Consider the following 21,222-nt stretch of genomic DNA (forward strand, 5'->3'; position numbering starts at 1 on the left):
CCAAGCAGAAGAGGGAGAACGAGGGTGAGCACACTGGGTAGCCGTGTGTGCGCTCCGCTCTGCGCCACAGGCTCCCCCAACGAAGCCACAAGCCAGCAGGGTCGCGGTCCTGAGGACATTACTACCACCCAGGAGTGCAGAGAACCAACCACAGAATCTGGAGGTCCGTAGCAGCCCGGATCTAGGCAGGCTAGGGGCTAGGGGGTCGGGGGGTGGGGTGCCGAGGAAGAGCGAAACCGGAACGCAGATCCCAGACTCTGGAGGAGAAAGAAGAGTGGATCCCTGAGCCGGCAAGTCGTGAGCCCCAGAGCTACCAGGCAGGATCCCCTGGATAACGCGCTTAGCCGCTGGACGGCACGCCCCCCTTAGCTTCTGCACCCTCTCCTCTGGGCGCCTCCTCATCTGCCCCTGGAGGGACTTTCACCTGCAAAGGTGCAGGACAAAGCAGCATACCCGGCACCCACCATGCACCTCAACAGCTCCGTGCCGCAGGGCACCCCTGGTGAACCCGATGCCCAGCCCTTTTCGGGACCACAGTCCGAAATGGAAGCGACGTTCCTGGCGCTCAGTTTGAGCAATGGTTCTGGCAATACCTCGGAATCCGACACGGCAGGGCCCAACAGCGACCTGGACGTGAACACTGACATTTATTCCAAGGTGCTGGTGACTGCTATATACCTGGCACTCTTCGTGGTGGGCACTGTGGGCAACTCCGTGACAGCCTTCACTCTAGCGCGGAAGAAGTCACTGCAGAGCCTGCAGAGCACTGTGCATTACCACCTGGGCAGCCTGGCACTGTCTGACCTGCTTATCCTTCTGCTGGCCATGCCCGTGGAGCTATACAACTTCATCTGGGTACACCATCCCTGGGCCTTTGGGGACGCTGGCTGCCGTGGCTACTATTTCCTGCGTGATGCCTGCACCTATGCCACAGCCCTCAATGTAGCCAGCCTGAGTGTGGAGCGCTACTTGGCCATCTGCCATCCCTTCAAGGCCAAGACCCTCATGTCCCGCAGCCGCACCAAGAAATTCATCAGTGCCATATGGCTAGCTTCGGCGCTGCTGGCTATACCCATGCTTTTCACCATGGGCCTGCAGAACCGCAGTGGTGACGGCACGCACCCTGGCGGCCTGGTGTGCACACCCATTGTGGACACAGCCACTGTCAAGGTCGTCATCCAGGTAAGAGCGTCGAAGTGGGGACTCTCTGTGCCATGGCACATTAGAGGGCACACCGGGGCACTGATTTCCCATCTGGCTGTTTCTTTCCATTGGAGCTATACAGAGACTTTTAGCAGTGTCACCTCAGAAGCCCCGATGATTCAAGGCACCACCTGGGGAGATGCAGCAGTGCCTCAGAAGCACTTTTTTTTCCCTTCTCCCCTGTCCCAAAGTAGACCCCAGTGACAGCATACTTAATAGCTTACTGTGCTCTTAGGCTGGGAAGGGGCGGGGCACACCCATCAACTCTTCTTCCGAACTTTTCACTCCCAGTCGCCTGCCCCACCCTGCTTCCACCCCTCCTGATGAAGGAGGCTTGAGCCCCAATCAGTGACTTCTGTTTACTGTAAGCCTTCAGGTACTCTCAGGGAAGAGGGTCGCCATCAGCCTTTCAAGAGGTTACAAGAATCCCTGAAACCCCAGGCTGGCTCCCTAAGGCCTTCTGGCTGCCTCTCCTGGACACAAACCCAGGATCTGGAGCTTCCCAGTCTGTGAAGTGAGGTGATCACAGAATGGTCAAGAGGGCTATGAGAGGGGCTCTCAGGTCCCCGGTGTGAAGCACTCCAGGCCCTTGCTGCTGCCGCTGCTGCTGCTGCTGCCGCCACTGCTGCTGCTGCTGCTGCTGGTGATGGTGATGGTGATGGTGATGGTGGTGGTGGTGTTTGTGCAGAGCAACCTGGAGTGTCTTGGTGTAGAGGGGTGTAATAGGCAAATAAAACTGGGATGATGGACCACAGTCCTCTGTGGGTCTGAGCATAGCACCAGGGAACCAGATGGGAGCCTCCTTGGAAATTACTAGCAGAGTAACTCAGCATGCTGGGAGCTCAACAGGAAAGGACCGTGAGGAGGGAAGTGGGTATCCACAGGGGCAGCTAGAGCCCCTGAGTGGTTATGCCAACACACCAGAGGCTGAGGCAAGAGGATTACAAGTTTGAGGCAAGCTTGGACCTCAAATTTGTGAGACCCTGTCTGAAAAACAACCCCCCACAAAGAAAATGAAGAAATGAAGAAAGTTTTGAAGAATTTCTTGGCTCTAGACCCTGGGCAACCATGGAAGTACAGGGAGGGTTCTCTTCCACCACGGGGTGAGCAAGAAAGGCAGAGAATGAGAGGATCTGGCCAGGGGCTCCTGCCATGTCAGAGGGGCCTCCGGGGAAGGTGGCTGTGCCAACTGTCTGTTGCTTTCCTCATCAAGCCATCTATAGGCTCCCAGAGCCTCACAGCAAGATTCTGTGGTCACATGGTATATCCAGGTGACACCCAGAAACCAGAAATGCCGGGTTGGTTGCAATCAGCATTCAGACATCAGGCAGTATCTAACTCAAGAATTCATCTCCAAGGTAGGCCGTGGGGACAGGAATAATGCTCTTGTGCTACAAGTGTCCCTGTGTACGGTCCCTCTTGAGCTGCCACTCCTAGCAGGGCTGAGTCAGTGCCTAGCTTGTCTAGCAAGGTCTTCTGCATTAAGGCAAGTGCACATTCATTGGGTGCTCCATGTGACAAACAGTAGGATTCACCATGGCTCCTTGCTTCCTTTGAGGCAACAGGCCTCTTCCTTCAAGCTCCTGTCTTTGATGGGCTTTGTAGGAAGAGGGCTTCGCAGTCCACACTGTTCCCAGCTCCTCCAGCTGTAGGGTCAGGGGCAAGCACAACTCACCCTCATCCACTAGACAAAACCCTTTTTGAAATCCTGCAGAAGCCCTGTTGGAGCCACAGAACCGGATCCACATATGACAGGGTGTCTCCTCCCTTCCAAAGCTCTCTTGTCATTGCTTGCACCTCCCGGTCCATGTGACAGGTTCCTGGTCACTGTCCATCAGCACTGATTGTTGAGCACCCGTCCCGGGCAAGGCTCCCCTCAGTAGCTGTCACATTGTTGGCTGAGTGTTTACTAAGTGCCTGCTGGTGGCCTTTGTGCCCCTGGAGAACAGAGCTTCCATTTTCCCTTAGAAGACTCAGCCTCATTCTCAGAGCAACTGAGTGTAGCGTGTTCTTCATCTGTCTTATGTTAACAGCTGACCAGGTCTCTCTGGCTGGGAGCACAAGCTATTCTGGTTATTTGATGAGACCATTCCTCGGGAGAGGCATGGACCCTCTCACCCCTCCTAAACCACTGTCTGCAATCTGAAGATGTATTTCCGTCCCTGGGATCATGGGATTTGCGGTGCCCACCAAAATGTCTGGGCACACTAAGGAGATGAGCACGGCTACCTTCTGTTCTACTTGTGTCTCCAGTCATGGCTGACTATCCTACATCTCCATCCTCATGGCCATATTTGGAAGTATTGAAATATTGGCCTCTTTCCAAAACAGGGACATCCCTCTGCCTTAGTGCCTTCCGTGAGGACTGCTACTCTGCACACTTTAAGGATCCCGTCTCAGTGACTTGTAAACAGAAGTTATTCAAAAGTGAGCTGAGGGTTTAGGGGGTAAACTTCAGGGGAACTGAGAACAGTTTAGAGGTCGGCTGTTTGGGGCGTAGCAGGGGAGGGTAGAACCAGGCAGGTGGTGGGAAAACCAAAACAGCAGGAGAACCCTGGTGCCCAGCTCATTCTAAAGGCTCTGATACCAGTAGACAGGAGGAAGAGCTGGACAGTCCCCAGGACTGTCCCTGACGCCACCCAGGCTGTTTCCTGCTCTGACCTCGGGTCTTACGGCAGCTGTTAACTTGGGACTTTGTGTCCCAGCTCACATAGGTCCTGTGTTCACATGTCCAGGTAGTATGCACTAATCGCATACATAGGTGAGCCCAAGGACTGTGCCCACCCTCCCCAACGTCATCTGCTGAGTTACCCTTAGCCTCTTTTCCAATAAAAATGGAAGCATTCCTCTTGAAGTCAGCCCAACAGCAGCAGCAGCCCTGGATAAGGTGCACACTACCTCCCAGGGGCAGGAGAGGCTAACACAGGGAGAGGTGGTGCCCCACATCTACAACAGATCAATAGCAAGGCGACTAATGGTTGAGCAGCCACAGGGCATAACTAGGGAAGGGGAAGCCCTGGTTTCAATAGAGTTTACAGAAACACAGTCTGGGGAAATGACACAGGTGTGTGTGAGCGAAACAGTAGTGAACATTGAACATTGATCTCCCTGTATATGTTTGCAGCATTTAGTGATCGAAGTTTGATTTTTTTTAAAGTCACTGAGTGTGCGCACACTCGGGCACACACTTGAGTGAAGGTATACACATGTGGTTTTTTTTTTTGAAGTTACTGTGTGTGTGTATGTGTGTGTGTGCAAGCACACAGACACTCAAGTGAAGGTATATGTGTATGGAGTTCAGTTCCCTCCTTCTGCTGTGGATCCAGGAGTCAAATACAGCTTGTCGTGTTTCAAAGTGGACATTTTCACCATGCTGATGAAGGCTTTATTTTTTTTAACATGTGTGTGTGTGTGTGTGTGTGTGAGAGAGAGAGAGAGAGAGAGAGAGAGAGAGAGAGAGAGAGAGAGAGAGAGAGGTTAAGTGTAGCTGTATTCTGGGACTCATATGGGTGCTGGGAGCCAAATTCCAGTCCTTTGGAAGAGAAAAAAGTACTCTTAACCACCTAGCCATCTAACCAAAGCTTTTAAAAGCACAACATGCTATATATTCCTGGGCATAGTGGTGTATGTCTATAATCTCAACTCTCAGGAGGCAGAGACAAGGGTAAAGACATAGTAAGACCTGGTCAGAGAAGGCCTGGGGGTGGGGTGGGGGTGGAACTTGGCTTACGAAATCTGGCGTCCAGACGATAGGCCATGATTGAGCATAACGGCCGAGACTCTAGAGCTATGGGGAGTGACAGAGACTGAGATGGTCTTTCAGGAAGAGGTAAGCCCTCACCTTGGGAACAGGGTGATCTGGCCTTGTGGCTAGCTTGGCCTAGAAGATAGGACATAAGGGTGGGGACATGTCGGCAATCCAGGTAGAGTCTGCCCTGGAACCTTGCTTCTCAGAAAGCAACAGGGGCAGGACTGCCTATTCATTCCACCAAACAGGAGAGAGCCAGAGGCACTTGTTCAATGTATCCCGTGGACTGCTGGTGCTTCCCTCGGGGATTAGGGTCAGTTTCTCTGTGAGATGGGCAAAAAGAAGGGAACATGGGGACCCAGGGCTGGCAAGAGTCCTGGAGGGAGAGCCTGATCAACAGGAGCCCAGGGGTCTGTACGTGTAGTTCCTATAATAGCCGAGTGCTAGGTCTCCAGGCCTCACCCTCAGAATGATACTTCTTGAAGACTCTTCCTCTTGCAACCCTGCAGTGCCAAGGGCAGTGGGAGTTGTCCCCCAAGCAGAGCCTCGAGTCTTCATCTTGATATGTTGCACTGGGAGGCAGAGACTCTAGCTGATCAAGTCTGATAAGGTGACAGAAATGATCCCATGGTCACATGCAAATAGTGAGGCCCCCTGGGCCAGACTGGCATGGAGGGCACTGCCAGCATTCTGGACCATGCACCAATGTTGTAGGTCTGTCTGTCTGTATGTCCAAAGCTATGATTATATAACCAGCCTTGCAAGATTTTCTAGCTGTTTGCATTTAAAGGGAGGAGAGATTCCCAAACCCTCTCCTTCCCAAGTTGCTATCAGTCAGCGTTTTATCACAGCCCTAGTAAGTAAGCTACAGGACAGCGTTTTACGGCTGTGAGCAGACACCATGACCAAGGCAACACTTATAAGGACATTTAATTGGGGCTGGCTTACAGGTTGAGAGGTTCAGTCCATTATCATCAAGGTGGGAGCAGGGCAGCATCTAGGCAGGCACGGTGCAGGAGGGGCTGAGAGTTCTACATCTTCATCTGAAGGCTGCTAGCAGAATACTGACTTCCAGGCAGCTAGGATGAGGGTCTTAAAGCCCACACCCACAGTAACACACCTACTCCAACAGGGCCACCCTCACTCTAACAGGGTCACACCTTCTAATAGTGCCGGTCCCTGGGCTGAGCATATACAAACCATCACGGTCAGACCTGCCAGGTTGAAATTACCCTCTTCAAGCCAGACACCTGTGCCAGGGCTGGTTTGGGAAGTTGGCAGAGACTCCCAACACCCGAGCCATCACTCAGGAATGGACAGTTGGGGGCCAGAGCTGGGTTCAAATCTCAGCTCTATAGATATCCCAGCCACAACACCCGGGACACAGCTTCCTCACCTGCCAACCATCGATGAATTAATTTATATTAGATGCTTGCAACTGCCAAAGCCTGGAGGAGCTCTCAATTCACAACCTGCAGGATTCCTTCCACTCCAGGGAACAACAAAGGACCGTAGGCAGGCGAGGCAAGGACTCTTTGTAGAACAGCAGAGCACTTTTATCCCAGACTGCTTTCTCTCTCCCAGAGCCTGAGAGCACTTCCGTCATCTTTGACACTCCCACGGTTCACAGGACACTAGGTCAGGGATGCGGACAGCTAGCCAGCACCTGACCATCTCCTTTGAGAGATACCTGCTGCCTGAGGCAGAGTCCAGGATAGGTCTCTCCAATATCTTGTTCCAAGGAATCTTCCTCTGAGAATGTGGAAGCCTTAAGATTGGGGCCACAGCCTGTAGGTCAAGGGTCTCTCATGGGCTCCCAGAGAGTCCTGCGAGTGCACAGGAAAGAGGGAGGGACAAGCAGAGAGGCTTTGGGACAGGCTGCGTGCTGAGGAACCAGGAGAGAGCTGGGGCGGCTGGAGCCATGAGCATTAACGGAGAGACACGCGGTGGCTTTTACTCCAGGAAATGAACAACGCCAAGTTTCCCAGCAGAACCATATGGAGGCGTAATGTTTTAAGAGTACAGATCTGTCTTTCTGCCTTTCAGGAAACAATGTAGCGAACAGTAAGAGTAGTAAGGAAGCAGCTGCCTTATTCCATTATTCCAAAGAGTGGTTTAGACTGGGGCTGGGAGAGAGCAAACAAAGACCTGAGGCGGCTGGGTTCCTCCCTCTCTCTTTCCCTCCCTCTCTCCCTCCCTCTCTCCCTCCCACCCTTCCTCCTTCCCCTCCTCCCCCTCTTCCTCTTTTCTTCTCTCCCCCACCAACTCCACCCCCAGATCAAAAGGGTTTAAGAGCACTAGCAGCTCTTCAGGAGAGTCAGAGTTCAATTCCCAGCACCCACATGGTCAGCTCACAACTGTCTGTTACTCAGTCTAGGGCATCTGATGTGGCCTCCTGGTCTCCTTGGGTACTGCATGTGAGTGACACATAGGTATAATACACTCAGTCAAATGTTCAGACACATAACACTTCCAGTTTCCCCAAGTCTCTCTATTGTGTCTTTAATTTAATTTATATTAATGTTTTCACTCCCTAAGTCTGTTGGTCTTGTAACACAGTCTTTTCCTTTTATGACCTCTTATCTTCCCATTCATTGCAGACAGTTCTGTACCTCAGGCAATGTGGTCACAATGCTGACTTTGTAGTTGTTGTTGTTGTTGTCTTGACATAAGATCTTACTGTATAGCCCAGGCTGTCCCAAAATGAGCATCGTCCTGTCCCAGCATCTCAAGTGTTGGGATAATGGGTAGATACCACCATGCCTGCTCCACTGCCTGTTAAAGCCTCGACTTTTCCTTCTTCTGGGTCATCCTTTTAGGTTCCTCTGTGATCACCAGATGACACAGGGGAAATCGAGGCCCCCTCTTTGGATTCGTAGTCTCTCTGACACAAGAATTTAAGAATGGATTCAGAAGAAGTTTGAGGTTGATTCCATTAAAGTTTAAAGAGAAAAACTCCCAGGGCAGGCCCAGTGTCAACACCAGCAGCTGCTTGGAGAAAAATGGAGGGGGAAAAGTCATTTAAGCCTTCAGGGGAGTCAGACAAGTGGCAAGCACATAGCCACATAGCTCTGTGTGTGTGTGTGTGTGTGTGTGTGTGTGTGTGTGTGTGTGATGTGTGTGTGTGTGTAATAAGCGCCGTGTGTGGTGTGTATGTGTGTGTGTGAGTATATATATGTCTTTGTATGTGTCTGTGTGTGTGTGCGTGTCTGTATCTGTGTGACTGCGTGTGTGACTGTGTGTGTGTAATAAGCACCGTGGTGTGTGTGTGTGTGTGTGTGTGTGTGTGTGTGTGTGTGTGTGTGTGTATGTGTAGGTGGTAGCTTTGGAGAAAAAAAGCCCAAAGTGTCAGAAAGGCACAGATAAGTTCTGGCCAGCCTCCAAAAGAGACAGAAAAGAGAAAGGAGGCTGGGAGGGAGCCTTTCTGATTTAAGCGTTAGGAAGAGACCATACAGCTGGATCTCATGGTGGTTTATGGGGTCCATGCACTGGGGAATTCTGGAAGGGAAAAGTACAGTATCTCTCTTAAGTGGAAATTGTTCCCTTTATCCTTATAATTTAAGGCAAGCCCACCTTCCTAATGGTGGTCCCTCGGGCAGGTGGTTGAGCAGGCCACCCAGGTCAGCGATCTCAAGCTTGTGGCCAGAATGAGCTGGGTGGGTTTTGTTGTTATTGTTGCTGTTGTTTGTTTTTTTCTTATTGTGAACGTAGCAATCCTATGGATGGACCTAATGATCATCTTTTCCTTTGGAGAGAGTGACACTCTTGGATCTTTCAGTGGTAACTGTAGATTGTTTCATGAGCATTTTAAACGGTGTTGTGGTGTTTTGGACGGTGCTAATCTCCTGGAGAGTGCTGGTGTTTTCTTGAGGTGGGCAGCCAGGCCAGTGTGAGCTGCACTTTCGGTTGTTCCATCCGTTGATGATGATGCCAACGTCATCTCCCTTACTGAGTCCCCAGGTCTTCCCTGCACTCAGCTTAGTCTTGTCTCATGGCTGTGGGTGGTTCAGTTCTCAAGCCCTTTACTGTGTGTTACATGTATGTACCATTTGAAGACAGTCCCAGGACTCGTGCTGGGTCAGACATAGGTTCAGTGAGTCTGTTTCTATCTCCTCTCAGATTTCTTCCCATGATCCTCAGTTTCTTGGGCTCCTTTTCTCCAGCCTGTATTGAGGAAGCCAGAGTCTTCTATCTTATCTTTGCTGGCTTTTCAGAGTCACCTCTCTATTTGGTGCTGTGGTGTACGCTCTAGTAGGACTGTCCCTGAACTTTCCTAAGCTTTCGGAATCTGGTAAAGACAGCCTTGCAGTGAGGACTATACATGCTTCCCACTTCTACCTTGGTTTACCTTGGGGTCCACTCCAAGTGAAACATCTTCTTGTCAGTGGGTCACCTTTTCCTACGTCTCTGAGTATTTGATTGTTTTTAAGTTGATGATAATTACTGCAGACAACACATTAAAGCTATATGCATATATATATATACGCACACACACATACACCCACACATACACACACATACACACAATACACACACATACCACACACACACACCACACACACATACACACACCACACACATACACATACACACACACATACACGCAGTACACACACACACCACACACACACATACACACCACACACATACACATACACACACACATACACGCAGTACACACACACACCACACATATATACACACACCACACACACACACACACACATACACACACCACACATACACACACCACCCACACACCACACACATACACACACTACACACACACCATACACATACACACACTACACATATACACACTACACACACACACCACACACATACACACACATGTACATATACACACACATACTTACACACAAACACATACATATTTACATATATACACACACATATATACACATACTACATACGCACACCACACACATACACACACATACTTACAAACATACACATACTACACACACACACACTGATGGGGGTTGGCTTCAACTTGTTAGGATAAGGTCCAAGGAGATGATCCTCCGCTGAAAGATCAGCGTGACAACAGCCCCTGCCCTCTGGTTTCACTCTCTGAAGAGTCTTCCATGTTCTGTCTGCACCTACCCCTACCAGCACAGAATCCACAGAGAAGCCCTGTGCTGATTCACAGCCCAGTATCTGAACTCAGCCTTGTCAGCTTAAGGAACCATCCTGACAAACGCTTCAGCTCCCAAAGACTCCATTGTAAGAGCATCCCCAAACAGTGGAGAGCCTGCGGTGCTGGGAGCGGCCCAAAGCCTGTCAGAACATGGGGCCTAAGCACCTGACGATGGTTTATGGGTGTTTATAGCAGCAGATCTTGTCCAGCATCTCACACGAAAGCCTTCTCCAGACTTTAAACACTGCCTACATGGACAAATGTCCCAGGCAACTAAGACGCCAAGCGTTGACTTGAAGGAATTGCTACAGCAGCGCTATAAAGAGGACATGACAAAGGGACGCACCCGACAAATGTGGAGCAACTCTTACACTGAGACGCACGAAAGGAGCAGAGTTGTTTGGATTCCAACATGTTCAGCCAGTTGTCTGTGAAAAGGTGAATTTATTGTAAATTCCGGCAACTCTCCGTTGGTGTATTTAAAGGTTAAGAACATTCTTGGGAGAGCTTTGTTTTCTTGTAACTCAAAATCGGCTCTTTAAAGACGCTAGCTATACTTCCAGCCCCTCAAGGTTCAGAGAGCCCTGGAGCTGTTTGGAAATAATCTATCCCTGAGAACTGTTAGAACTAAAGGCTCACAGCCAGCCCTTGGTCCGGCAAACAGTTTCCAAGAGTTCAGTAGAGCCACACATCCTCAGCTCCTCAGAGTCCAGGAGAATGCTGCAAAGCACATCTGGGTCATGTTATTTGGAAAGCTGAGGACCCGGTATCCGGACCTTCGAGCTGGTCTGGATCCAGGTGGGACTAGCTCATTTATAAACCTGTCTGCTGCAGGCAGGATCTGCACAGTAGGAAGCAACTGTCCAGAGTCAGATTTATTGCCTTGGGGGGAGGAGAAGCCATTCCACCTAGAGGATGGCCCTCTGGGACCTGCCTCTGGGACCCTGGGTCCAGCTCATTGCAGGACTGCAGCTGCTGGCCTCTGACAGACACCTTTGAAGACACAAAACAAGATGGGCAGGATTCTTCCCACCCTAAGGATCCTCAGGCTTGGCTACCTGAAGTTGCCCTGTCTGGGCTACCTTCAGTCCGAGAGCTCTGATGTTACCTCATAATCTCTTGTTCTACCAATAATTCCAGGACCCAGCACTACAGTCAGGAAAAGCACTCGGAATGCTATGAAGCCAGCTTTGAAGGCCATGCCACTCCTGCATGGTCCCCAGGAGAGGTCCTCCTATAACAGAAGGTCAGGAGGAAGGCACCAGTATCCCTTACCTGAAGTGGGGGGTGGAGGGGTAGCCATAGTTTCTGTGTGCCAGCTGGTGTGTTTTTGAGACAGTAACAGAATGACCATCCTGAAAGCCTCCACGGTCCCTGCAAACCTCAACCAAGTATGAGACCCCAGATATTGCCTAACTTCAGAATCCATTTTGCTCAAGTGGACTGTACTCTTAAAGGACCTGCCCTTGTTAGGGCTGGACTAAATTCCCAGGTGAAGTTGGTGATGTGCCTTGTACCAGATTCTGACACAGAGCACTGCACTTCTGATCCAAGCAGAGGAGGATAGTCTGGCCTCTGCAACCTTAGAAGATCTAGCATTCCTCAGATGCTAGAGCAGTAATCTGGGGTCATCGGGGTCACACCGCTAGCAGAAGAAAGCATTTCTAGAGCAGCTAGGCACTCCTAGGGCCCCCAGGCTGTCAAACGTGCCTGTACACTGGAAGCAGGTAATTGCAGGGCTCTTAGGCACGTTAGCGCCTGTTAAACTTCCTGCAATTAATTTTCCTGACAGCTTGTTTAAAAGGAGCCGTCTAATGTGTTAAAAATACCTGTGTTTGTGGCAGATCATCCAGGCAGTGCTCATAGAACTTCTAAAGAAAATCACCAGGGGTAGATGTCCGCACTTTAAACTACTCTAACCTCAAACAAGCCTGTGCCTGCTGTGTGAGAAGCTCAGAGCCCCCAAGGGCCTCTAGACTGAGATCTGTAGCTGTCATAACCCAGGGCTTGATGACAGTGCTGGCTCACAACTATGGGATAGATTCTCTAAAGGTCCCAGAGACCAGAGTTCCAAATTCCAGGATGTCTTTCAGGACGGTGTTCCCCTCAGGGGCTTTAGGAAGCTCCTTCCTTTCCTTCCAGGAATGATGGACTCAAGTGTCCTTGGCTCACGGCCTCATCCCATCATTCTTGCCTTGGTCTTCACACTACCTTCTCTGTGTATCTGTCCTCTAGCAACAATCGTCATGAGATTTAGGGCCCACCCTGAACCAGGACAATTGCATCTCACATCCGATTATCTCTGCACAAACAAGTGTAACTGTAGTTGACAGCACCCGTGCTGCCACGGTACCGAGAAGGCGTAGGCCTACGAGGTTTAAGAAAAAACACATACTCTGGTCATGTTACGAGGATGCCAAAGCTTTACTGGGGTTCACAGAATATATACCCTAAATACACTGGGTGGAAAATTCCAGGAAGCATAGTGGAAAAACAGGTTTATGCCCTCAAGTGAAAAACAGGAACAAGAAAACAGGAACTGACTTAACAGTGTTGCCGCCCAGGCCAAACAGAAAGGTCAGGATGTTCCTTTGTCAGGAACAAAAGGCTTCCACATGCATCAGCAAGGCTCAGCAGGGGACAAACACTGACGGGGCCCAGGAGGGTCCGACAAGTCCCCCTTTATTACTTTTTAAAGTAGCACCTGTCTTAGGACACTTTGGGTAAACCAATCCCCATGCACGTCTTTGGGAATATCTGCCAGTCTCAGAGCTCCTGTCTTAGGTGGACATCGGTCCCAAAGAGTTGCCTGTCTTTGGTTAACTACTTCTCGTAAAGGCTGAGCCAGATTTAGGCAGAGGGATTGTCTCCTGCCAAGGAGAGCAACGCCTGCGACTGGGAGTGCTGTTTGTGCATGTGATAAGAAGCAAAAGGCAGCTACTGCGGTACCAAGGGCCATAACGCCGAGGGCCATAAGAGATCAAGCTGTTCCTGTAAAAGCACTGACTTAAATTTAGAATCCTCAGTTGTCAGCAACTTCTCCTGAAAGTTTATCCACGGTGCTTGCCTTAACATCAGATTGGGGGAGGGCAATCCCAGACACTGCAGCCACAGTGGCTGCAACAGCAATGGCTGCTACAAATAGCAGCAAAGAGGCCATAGTCTCTCTCATGACAGTTTAGGATCAGCTGACCCTCTCCTGAATGGCCGGCAGGCAGTGGAACCATGCCTGAGATCCACACAACCAGGGCAGAGTTTCCTGGTCCCCAGCAGCTTTACATAGACGGCATTCCTGGGAAGAATAGTCAAGACTATCTCCAGCATTAGTACCATTTGGGTAACACAAAGATCATCAATCCGTTGTTCCAAATGCATAAATCTTCTTGAACTCAAAACACTAACGTTTTTGCTAAATGATTAACAAGAGTAACTGTCTTAACTTCTTTGATCAAAGCAATAGTGTTATTAATTAAATAGCTATACCACTATACCTGCAATAATCTTATTGCTTCTGCTTAAAGCTTGACTCACTTCTTTTAATATTTGCAAGTCTTTTTCAGAATATCAAGGTCCTATAATACTCATAAGCAATAAAACAAAGGTTGGTTTATGCCAGATTTCAATACAGTAACAACACTAGAAAGTGTACAATCAATATAACTTACATTAAATATTGTAGAAGAAACAAAAGTAACTTTAACATGACCAATAAATAAAAGATTAGGAGTTTTAACACATGTACTAACATTTGTTCAAAATCTAGATCCTGTATCATTTTTTTCCACTGCAAATGTAACTTCATACAAGACAATTGTGAACTTTTAAATGTCTCTGAAAATGTCCAGAACCAATCTTCCAAATGAAAACTCTTATTTCCAATATTGGATTGACCAGTCTGTGATTGAGTCAAAATAACTTGTTACATTAAAGGAAAGAGAAGAGTCAAAACTTCTCTTTGATTTTCTGAAGGCATTTTCTATAGTCTCCATGTTCTCTGTCCCACAAGGTCTAAAAGTTTGAAGCAAGGCAGCTTGTCCAATCTGGGATATCGGCAAATAAAGATGGGTCAGGAACGTACGTCCAAACAGCTTTCCAGTCACTATTGTTAGGACACTCAGCAAGCTCATAGATCAACATCATTCTTTGTCCCAGCATCAGCATGTCTCACCAGTCATTCTGGCAGCTAGCACACTCCTGCAGCATCCTGAAGAGAAAAAAAACACAAACACGCCCTTTTCCCCATATTAAATACCTGAACAGGATCATGCCATAGGCCAATAGGTGGATCCTTCCATTTCACCTAGGCATAAGTATGTCTAGTTGTAGGGTTCCATAAACACTCAGAGAGTTCCTTGGCATCCAAATTTTAAAATTTAAAATAAAAAGAGAATCATTTAAATAATTGTGTGGCACACGGTGATGTAACTCCCCCTTTTTCATTTATTAAGATACTGTTTTAAAGTTTTATAATATCTGTTTTATAATATCTAGCCCTTGAGAATTATAAGGAATCACAATAATATGGGTAACATCTATTTGTCAAATATCATTAGGCTGTAACCCTCTTGGGTTAACTCCCAAATTGGGAGAGGAAATAAATGGGGCACACTGGGGACAGTGACTGACTATTTGGGCTGCTTGTTCTTTATTTACTCCATTGTGAAACCTCAAAGAATTAGCATTAAGATGAAATTTTCTATGTATCTGTAGAGCTTTATCATAGGCAGTACTATTTATCTATTAGAAGAACCACTGGTATCATCTATAACTGTGGATACTCCCACCTCAAAGGCTTTAGGCTATATACACCTGACACATAGTAGGACTATTGGCCATCCCCTGAGGTAACACAATGATAGCGAGGCGAAGGCTCCTCAAAATTTATGGAAGGAATGCTAAAAGCAAATCTCTCACAATTTTTAAGATCTAAAACAGGAATAGTAAAGAAACAATCTTTTAAGTCGATAACTATCATATGCCAGTTTTTTTGGTATAGCTACAGGAGAAGAGAAACCAGGCTGAGTAGGTCTCATAGGCATCATGGTTTCGTTAATTTCCCTTAAATCTTGTAATAATCTCCACTTTCCAGACCCTTTTTTTTATCATCACAAAAATGGGTGTATTTCAAGGGGAAGTAGAAGGAACAATATCCTGTGTTAATTGATGAGCTGCCTCCAATTTTTCTTAGGACAGGGGCCACTGTGGAATCCACACCTGATCATTTAACTTCCAGGCGATGGGCAAAGGTTTAACATAAGGAGGCTTATTTACAGCAACGCTTAGGATAAATTTCCCACGCCTGTTTTATCATGAGGATGTTTAATTATTTTTAGCTCTTCACTTACACTATAAGGTTTGCCTTGTAAATTTTTGCCCAATCCTCTCCCTGGGACGAAGTCTCGTTTCTTCATCATGTTTTGTATAGACTGAGTTGTTAGCACAGCTCTCATATCATGGAGCACGTCTCGTCCCCACAAGTTGGTAGGCATTTGTTCTAAAACAAAGGCTGAAACCACTCTCATGTCCTTCCTCGTCTCTCCATTTAAAAATCTTGGGTTTTTTCTTCCTTGTTTTGTTTTGAGGGGCTGTAGCTGTCCTCACTCCTTGTGAAGTACATAATGACTAATTACGTTTTTATTTGCCTCTCCTGTTAAAGCGGTTGCAATTAGAAAGTCTGAAAAAGTGTCAATAGTCACAAGTAAATATTTTAATTTTCCCAAGCCAGAAGTGAGTAACATCCATTTGCCATAACTCATAAGGTAGAAGTCCTTGAGGATTAACACCATTATGTGAAACAGGAAGAAATTTGAGGACACTGAGAACTCATATTTACAATTTGACTTGTATACCAAATTATTGTCTCTAGCTGTTATTGTTTTGATGATATAAAGAATGAGACTGTTTGGCTAATTGTTCCTATGTAAGATCTATAATCTGCCTGGTATATAAATCTATTGTGACGTTGCCCTCACTAAGGGGTCCAGGCAATCCAGTCTGAGTTCTTAAATGGACTATAAAGGAACAGTACATTCTCTTAAACCAGTTATATAGCATAAATAATTGTAAAATTTGAGGGTTAGCAGTATCTAAAAAAGGAAAAAATTTTAATCAATTGCAAACCATAAGCTATAACATTGGCTATCAGTATATGAATTGAAAGCTTGATTTTTTTTTTCAACATTTCAAAAACAGCAGCTACAGCCCATAGTTCAATAATCTGTGCTGAAGCAGGGGGGAAACTCAAGAGAATAAACATGTGATCCAATTACATATGTTGCCTTCTCATTAGATGAACCATCTATAAATACAGTAAGCGCATTTTCTATGGGCTACATGCGTAAATTTACAGAAATACAAAAGCATGCGTAGAGGAAAATTATCAAATTTGCCTGAAGAGTTTGCACATGTAATAGGCCAAATATCAGTATTCTGTAAAAACCAATTTAATTGCTGTCTAGAATAAGGAATGTTTCATCAGGTTCCCTCTCAAAATACTTCCATGACTCTATCTTACAATTCTGTATTAACACCATAACAGCTTCATAATAGGGCGTTAAAACTTTTACTTGGAGAGGAAAAAGATGAGTCCACATTAATGGTCCCTTTTGCCAAAGGAGTACAGTGGGTACAACCAACCAACAATTGATCATGGTCTATATAATTAATGTATCTGTTGTTGACACATAGCTTTCTCTACTTTCTGCAAAGCTACTCCTCCCTCATCAGTTAATTGTCTAGGGGAGTTAGGATTTGCATCTCCCTTGAAGATATCAAACAAAGGCTTAAATCCTCCTGTGATAAGCTTAAGGTGAGGTCTTAACCAATTAACATATCTTAGAAACTTTAAAAAATAATTTAAAGTGGGGCTGGGGATTTAGCTCAGTGGTAGAGCGCTTACCTAGGAAGCGCAAGGCCCTGGGTTCGGTCCACAGCTCCGGAAAAAAAAGAACCAAAAAAAATAAATAAATAAAAATAATTTAAAGTAAACTATCTTCACTTTTCTGTGCCACAATTTGTTTAGGATATAACTGATGTCCCAAATATTGAAAGGGACATCGTATTTGAATCTTTTCTGGAGCAACAACTACTCCAAAAATTTAAAAGCTCATTATAAGAGCAAAGGCTTGTTGTAAAATTTCTTCAGGGGTTGGAGATTTAGCTCAGTGGTAGAGCGCTTGCCTAGCAAGCACAAGGCCCTGGGTTCGGTCCCCAGCTCCGAAAAAAAAAGGAAAAAAAAAATTTCTTCGGAAGGATCAGCTAATAAAATGTCTGTATAATGGATAATAGATACTGGAAGATTCAAAGTCCTAACTTCTTGTATTGAAGCAGCGACAAAATTTTTACATAATATAGGGTCATAAGTGATTCCTTGAGGCAAAACTTTTCAATGATATCACTTCATGGACTTTCCAAAATTATAAGCAAGCTCACTAAATGAAAACCTTTCACAATCACCAGGATGTAAAGAAACAGCATAAAAACAATCCTCTAAATCTATAATAATTTTATACGTATTTCTTGAAATGGTAGTTGGAGTAAGCAAACAGGCTGTAATGCTCTTACAAGTTCCATAGCCCCATCAACCCTTCGTAAATCCTGTAACAATCTCCACCTGTTTGACTTTTTTTCTTAATTACAAATATGTGTCAGTTAGAATCTTGAGCCTGTCTGTGATTGAACTGCAAACTGTAGCCAATGTAACACTGGCAATCTTTAACCACAGTCTTCAAGTTTTCCTTGTAACACCAGAGTATAATCACAACTTTGGGAAGCAGAACTCAACCTCCAACGAACAATCTAGTCTCCAAAATCCAGTCTCTCCAAAACACCAAGTCCATCCCTCATGCTATAAAGTTTGACTGCCAATTCCTGCATAGGAACACACAATGGTGCAGACTCTAATACCTCAACAAAGAGACATTGCCCTAAATTCTTTTATAAGTCTGGTTTCCATGATAAGAATTACATAAAAATATTATCCCAATTTAGACCTGTTTCCCTGGGTTGGCTCATGCTATGTGTTTTCTAGAATGACTCTATCCAAATTACCAGTTTTTAAGCCGACTTTCTGATACCAATGTTATAAAATTTTAACCATACCAAATAACTTCAAAAGCCAGTAATCTATAACCAAGACATCTAGAGCATATATATACATTTAAAACCAACCAGAAACAAAAATGAAATGGCTACACATATCTTTAATATTTAGACCAAACACAATTTACTTTTTCTAGCTGTAATTTTAAGAAAAGCACCTTGTCACCTGCTAAATCCAATAATCACAGTCAGAGATTTTTCTAAGGGACTCCTAGCTACAGGTGCAGGGCTCCAAAAGCCAATTGAAACTACTTTTTACTTATTTGTTCCTTTCTTGAAATAAGTTAAAACTAAATCAAGGGGTGAACAACCAGCATTTAAAGTTTTAACCATTCTTTTTAAAAAAAAAAAACATGAAACACAAAACATTTAAGTAACGAGAAACAAAAACCACAGACATAAACTGACAGACATGGGCAGTTTGGTGCACCAAGGACAGACAATAGACATAGAAGAAGAAAGCTAGATGGTGTCCCACCAAAGGGACCCAGATACCGCTTCTCTAGATTCTAGCATAACTTTTCTGTTTTGTTGCATCCTATGCAGAGATGTTAAGCATGGCTGTTATTCTCTCTGGGCTCCTGGATAAATGCCAGTGAGGCCCCCAAGAGAAGGCAGGCAGGCAGGCCGGCTCCTCACTTGGCTGCGTCTTCCCCCAATGCTATCTGTACTGACTCCCCACAGCTGCCTCTGGATTCCATCACTACCCACACCTCTCACTGGCCTGGGGTAGGAAGGGCTCCCCTCCACTTGACCAGCTTGCCTTATCTGTCTGACTTTTCTGGTTGCTAAGGGGGATCCAGCAGAATCCTGAGCCATGGTATACAACAAGGCAGGAACGGACTGATCCTGGTGGCGGCACAGAGAGTTGTCACTGCCACAGCATTCATGGATTGAGCCCTACCTACTGGCTCCTGCTGTCTTGTCACTTGAAGCATGTCCCAGAAAATCTCTGCTAGGGCCCAGGTCAGTGAAGCTACCACTATGGGGACATTGAAGGCCAGCAGTGCCGGACATTACTAGGGTCAGCTCCCAACAGAAGCAAGAGCTGAGGCTGGTCTGTGGTTGGGTATCCTCAGGCACTGGCTAAAGAGCCAGGCCCTAGAAGATGTGTCAGGGCAGCTAGCCTTGGTCAGGAGGCTGGATGCTCTTCCTTGCACACCTGATTTCAGTTCTCTCTACCTCCTGGGCCTTGTGGCTCCCCAAGAGACTCACTGCCCTGCTCCTGTTGTGGGACAGGACTGTAACAACATTTTGAGTGGTACAAAATAGGCCAATCCAACCTGCATGCACTCTGGCTTGGGACCTAACCTGGGCCTTTGCAGCAGCATCCCACAGAAGGTGAGCTAAGCGGCTATGATTGACACCAGAAAACATTTCAACCCTTCCCATGGCCTCCCACTGGGTTTTAATGGCATTTCTTCCTCAACCTTTGTAACTAATTCACAACACAAATGGGCGTCCTGGTGGGACCTCTGATACTGGCCAAAACTGTCAGCAGGGTTGCCTTGTAGGCTGTCAAATCTCAAGCACAGGGCTACATAACAAGACCCTGTTTTAAAAAAACAAAATAAAACAAAATCTGAACATGGGGGTGGAGGAAATAAAACCAGGAGGCTCCATGGAGGCCTGGATTCTCCGGAGCCAGCCCGTGAGGCAAGTTCCTGCCCCTCAGGAGCTGCTCCAGTTCATTCCACCTGCTTTAAAAAGGGTCCTGCCAGAGTTTAAAGTGAGGAGGACAGACTGGAGGGCTGGAGAGATGGCTCAGTGGTTAAGAGCACCAATTGCTCTTCCAGAGGTTCTGAGTTCAAATCCCAGCAACCACATGGTGGCTCACAACTATCTATAATGAGATCTGATGCCCTCTTCTGGTGTGTCTGAAGTCAGCTACAGTGTACTTATATAAAATAAATAAGTAAATCTTAAAAGAAAGAAAGAAAGAGAGAGAGAAAGAAAGAAAGGAAGAAAGAAAGAACCTTGAGAGGTGCCCATGGGATCCAGCTCTACTCTCGTATGATTGATGAACACCATGCTAGCTGCCTGCCCGAAGTTTCCCAGAAACCTGCAGGCCTGCTCCACTCAGAACTGCCCAGGCTTCCCTCATTCCTTTGCTGTTTGAGGGTTGAGCGGTGCCATTCTGCACACATAGTGGGGCGCTCCCTGCTGCCTTTTTGAATGGTACAGACTCTCCGACAGTTCCTAAGCCCAGCTGTGCTTGCCTATCAGCACTGGAGCTGTTGGAAACACTGTCTCTCTGGGTCTGTCTGTCTGTCTGTCTCTCTGGGTCTGTCAGGAAACTGGACTCCTTGGAGAACAAGTGGGTTCAAGTACTAGAGTTCAGCAAATACTGAACTTTGGAAATAAATAGGGGTGTCGCTGTCTGGAACCATGGTTCTTCTTCCTCACAGACGAGGCCCAGCCAGCAGACAGGCCTAATGCCCACACTCCTGTCACAGACAAGGCCCAGCCAGCAGACCAGCCTAATGCCCACTCTCCTGTCACAGACAAGGCCCAGCCAACAGACAGGCCCAACGCCAGCTCTCCTGGAGAAGCTGCTAAGCACTAGCTAAGCCTCTAATCCAGCACTACAGTGACCATGCACGTTCCCTCCTCAGCTGCCTCTGTGCACGCATCCTGAGGGTCTCATGAGGATGAATAGTAGGACAGGTTTCAGGAGGAGGTGGGAGTCTGATCTGAAGGTAGGGAAGCAAATGCCTTAAGGGATGCAATGATCCCAGCGTCTGACACATGATCAATAAGGATCCCAGCATCTGACACATGATCAATAAGGATCCCAGCATCTGACACATGATCAATAAGGACCCCAGCATCTGACACATGATCAATAAGGATCCCAGCATCTGATCCAAGATCAATAAGGATCCCAGCATCTGACACGTGATCAATAAGGATCCCAGCATCTAACACGTGATCAATAAGGATCCCAGCATCTGATCCAAGATCAATAAGGATCCCAGCATCTGACACATGATCAATAAGGATCCCAGCA

General features: G+C 46.9%; 1 protein-coding gene across 1 annotated transcript in view; it reads left to right on the forward strand.

The window, feature by feature from the left end:
* The first annotated feature begins 1 nt into the window (after nucleotide 1).
* Nucleotides 2–21,222, forward strand: part of Ntsr1 (neurotensin receptor 1) — a 50,173-nt gene continuing 28,952 nt past the window's right edge. Inside the window, exon 1 of the mRNA NM_001108967.2 lies at nucleotides 2–1,182. Within this exon, the coding sequence (NP_001102437.1) occupies nucleotides 466–1,182 (717 nt within the window). The 5' untranslated portion in view covers nucleotides 2–465. The remainder of the gene's footprint in view (nucleotides 1,183–21,222) is intronic.

Source organism: Rattus norvegicus, chromosome 3 (genome assembly GCF_021556685.1).
Source record: "Rattus norvegicus strain SHRSP/BbbUtx chromosome 3, alternate assembly SHRSP_T2T, whole genome shotgun sequence".
Classification (NCBI taxonomy): domain Eukaryota; kingdom Metazoa; phylum Chordata; class Mammalia; order Rodentia; family Muridae; genus Rattus; species Rattus norvegicus.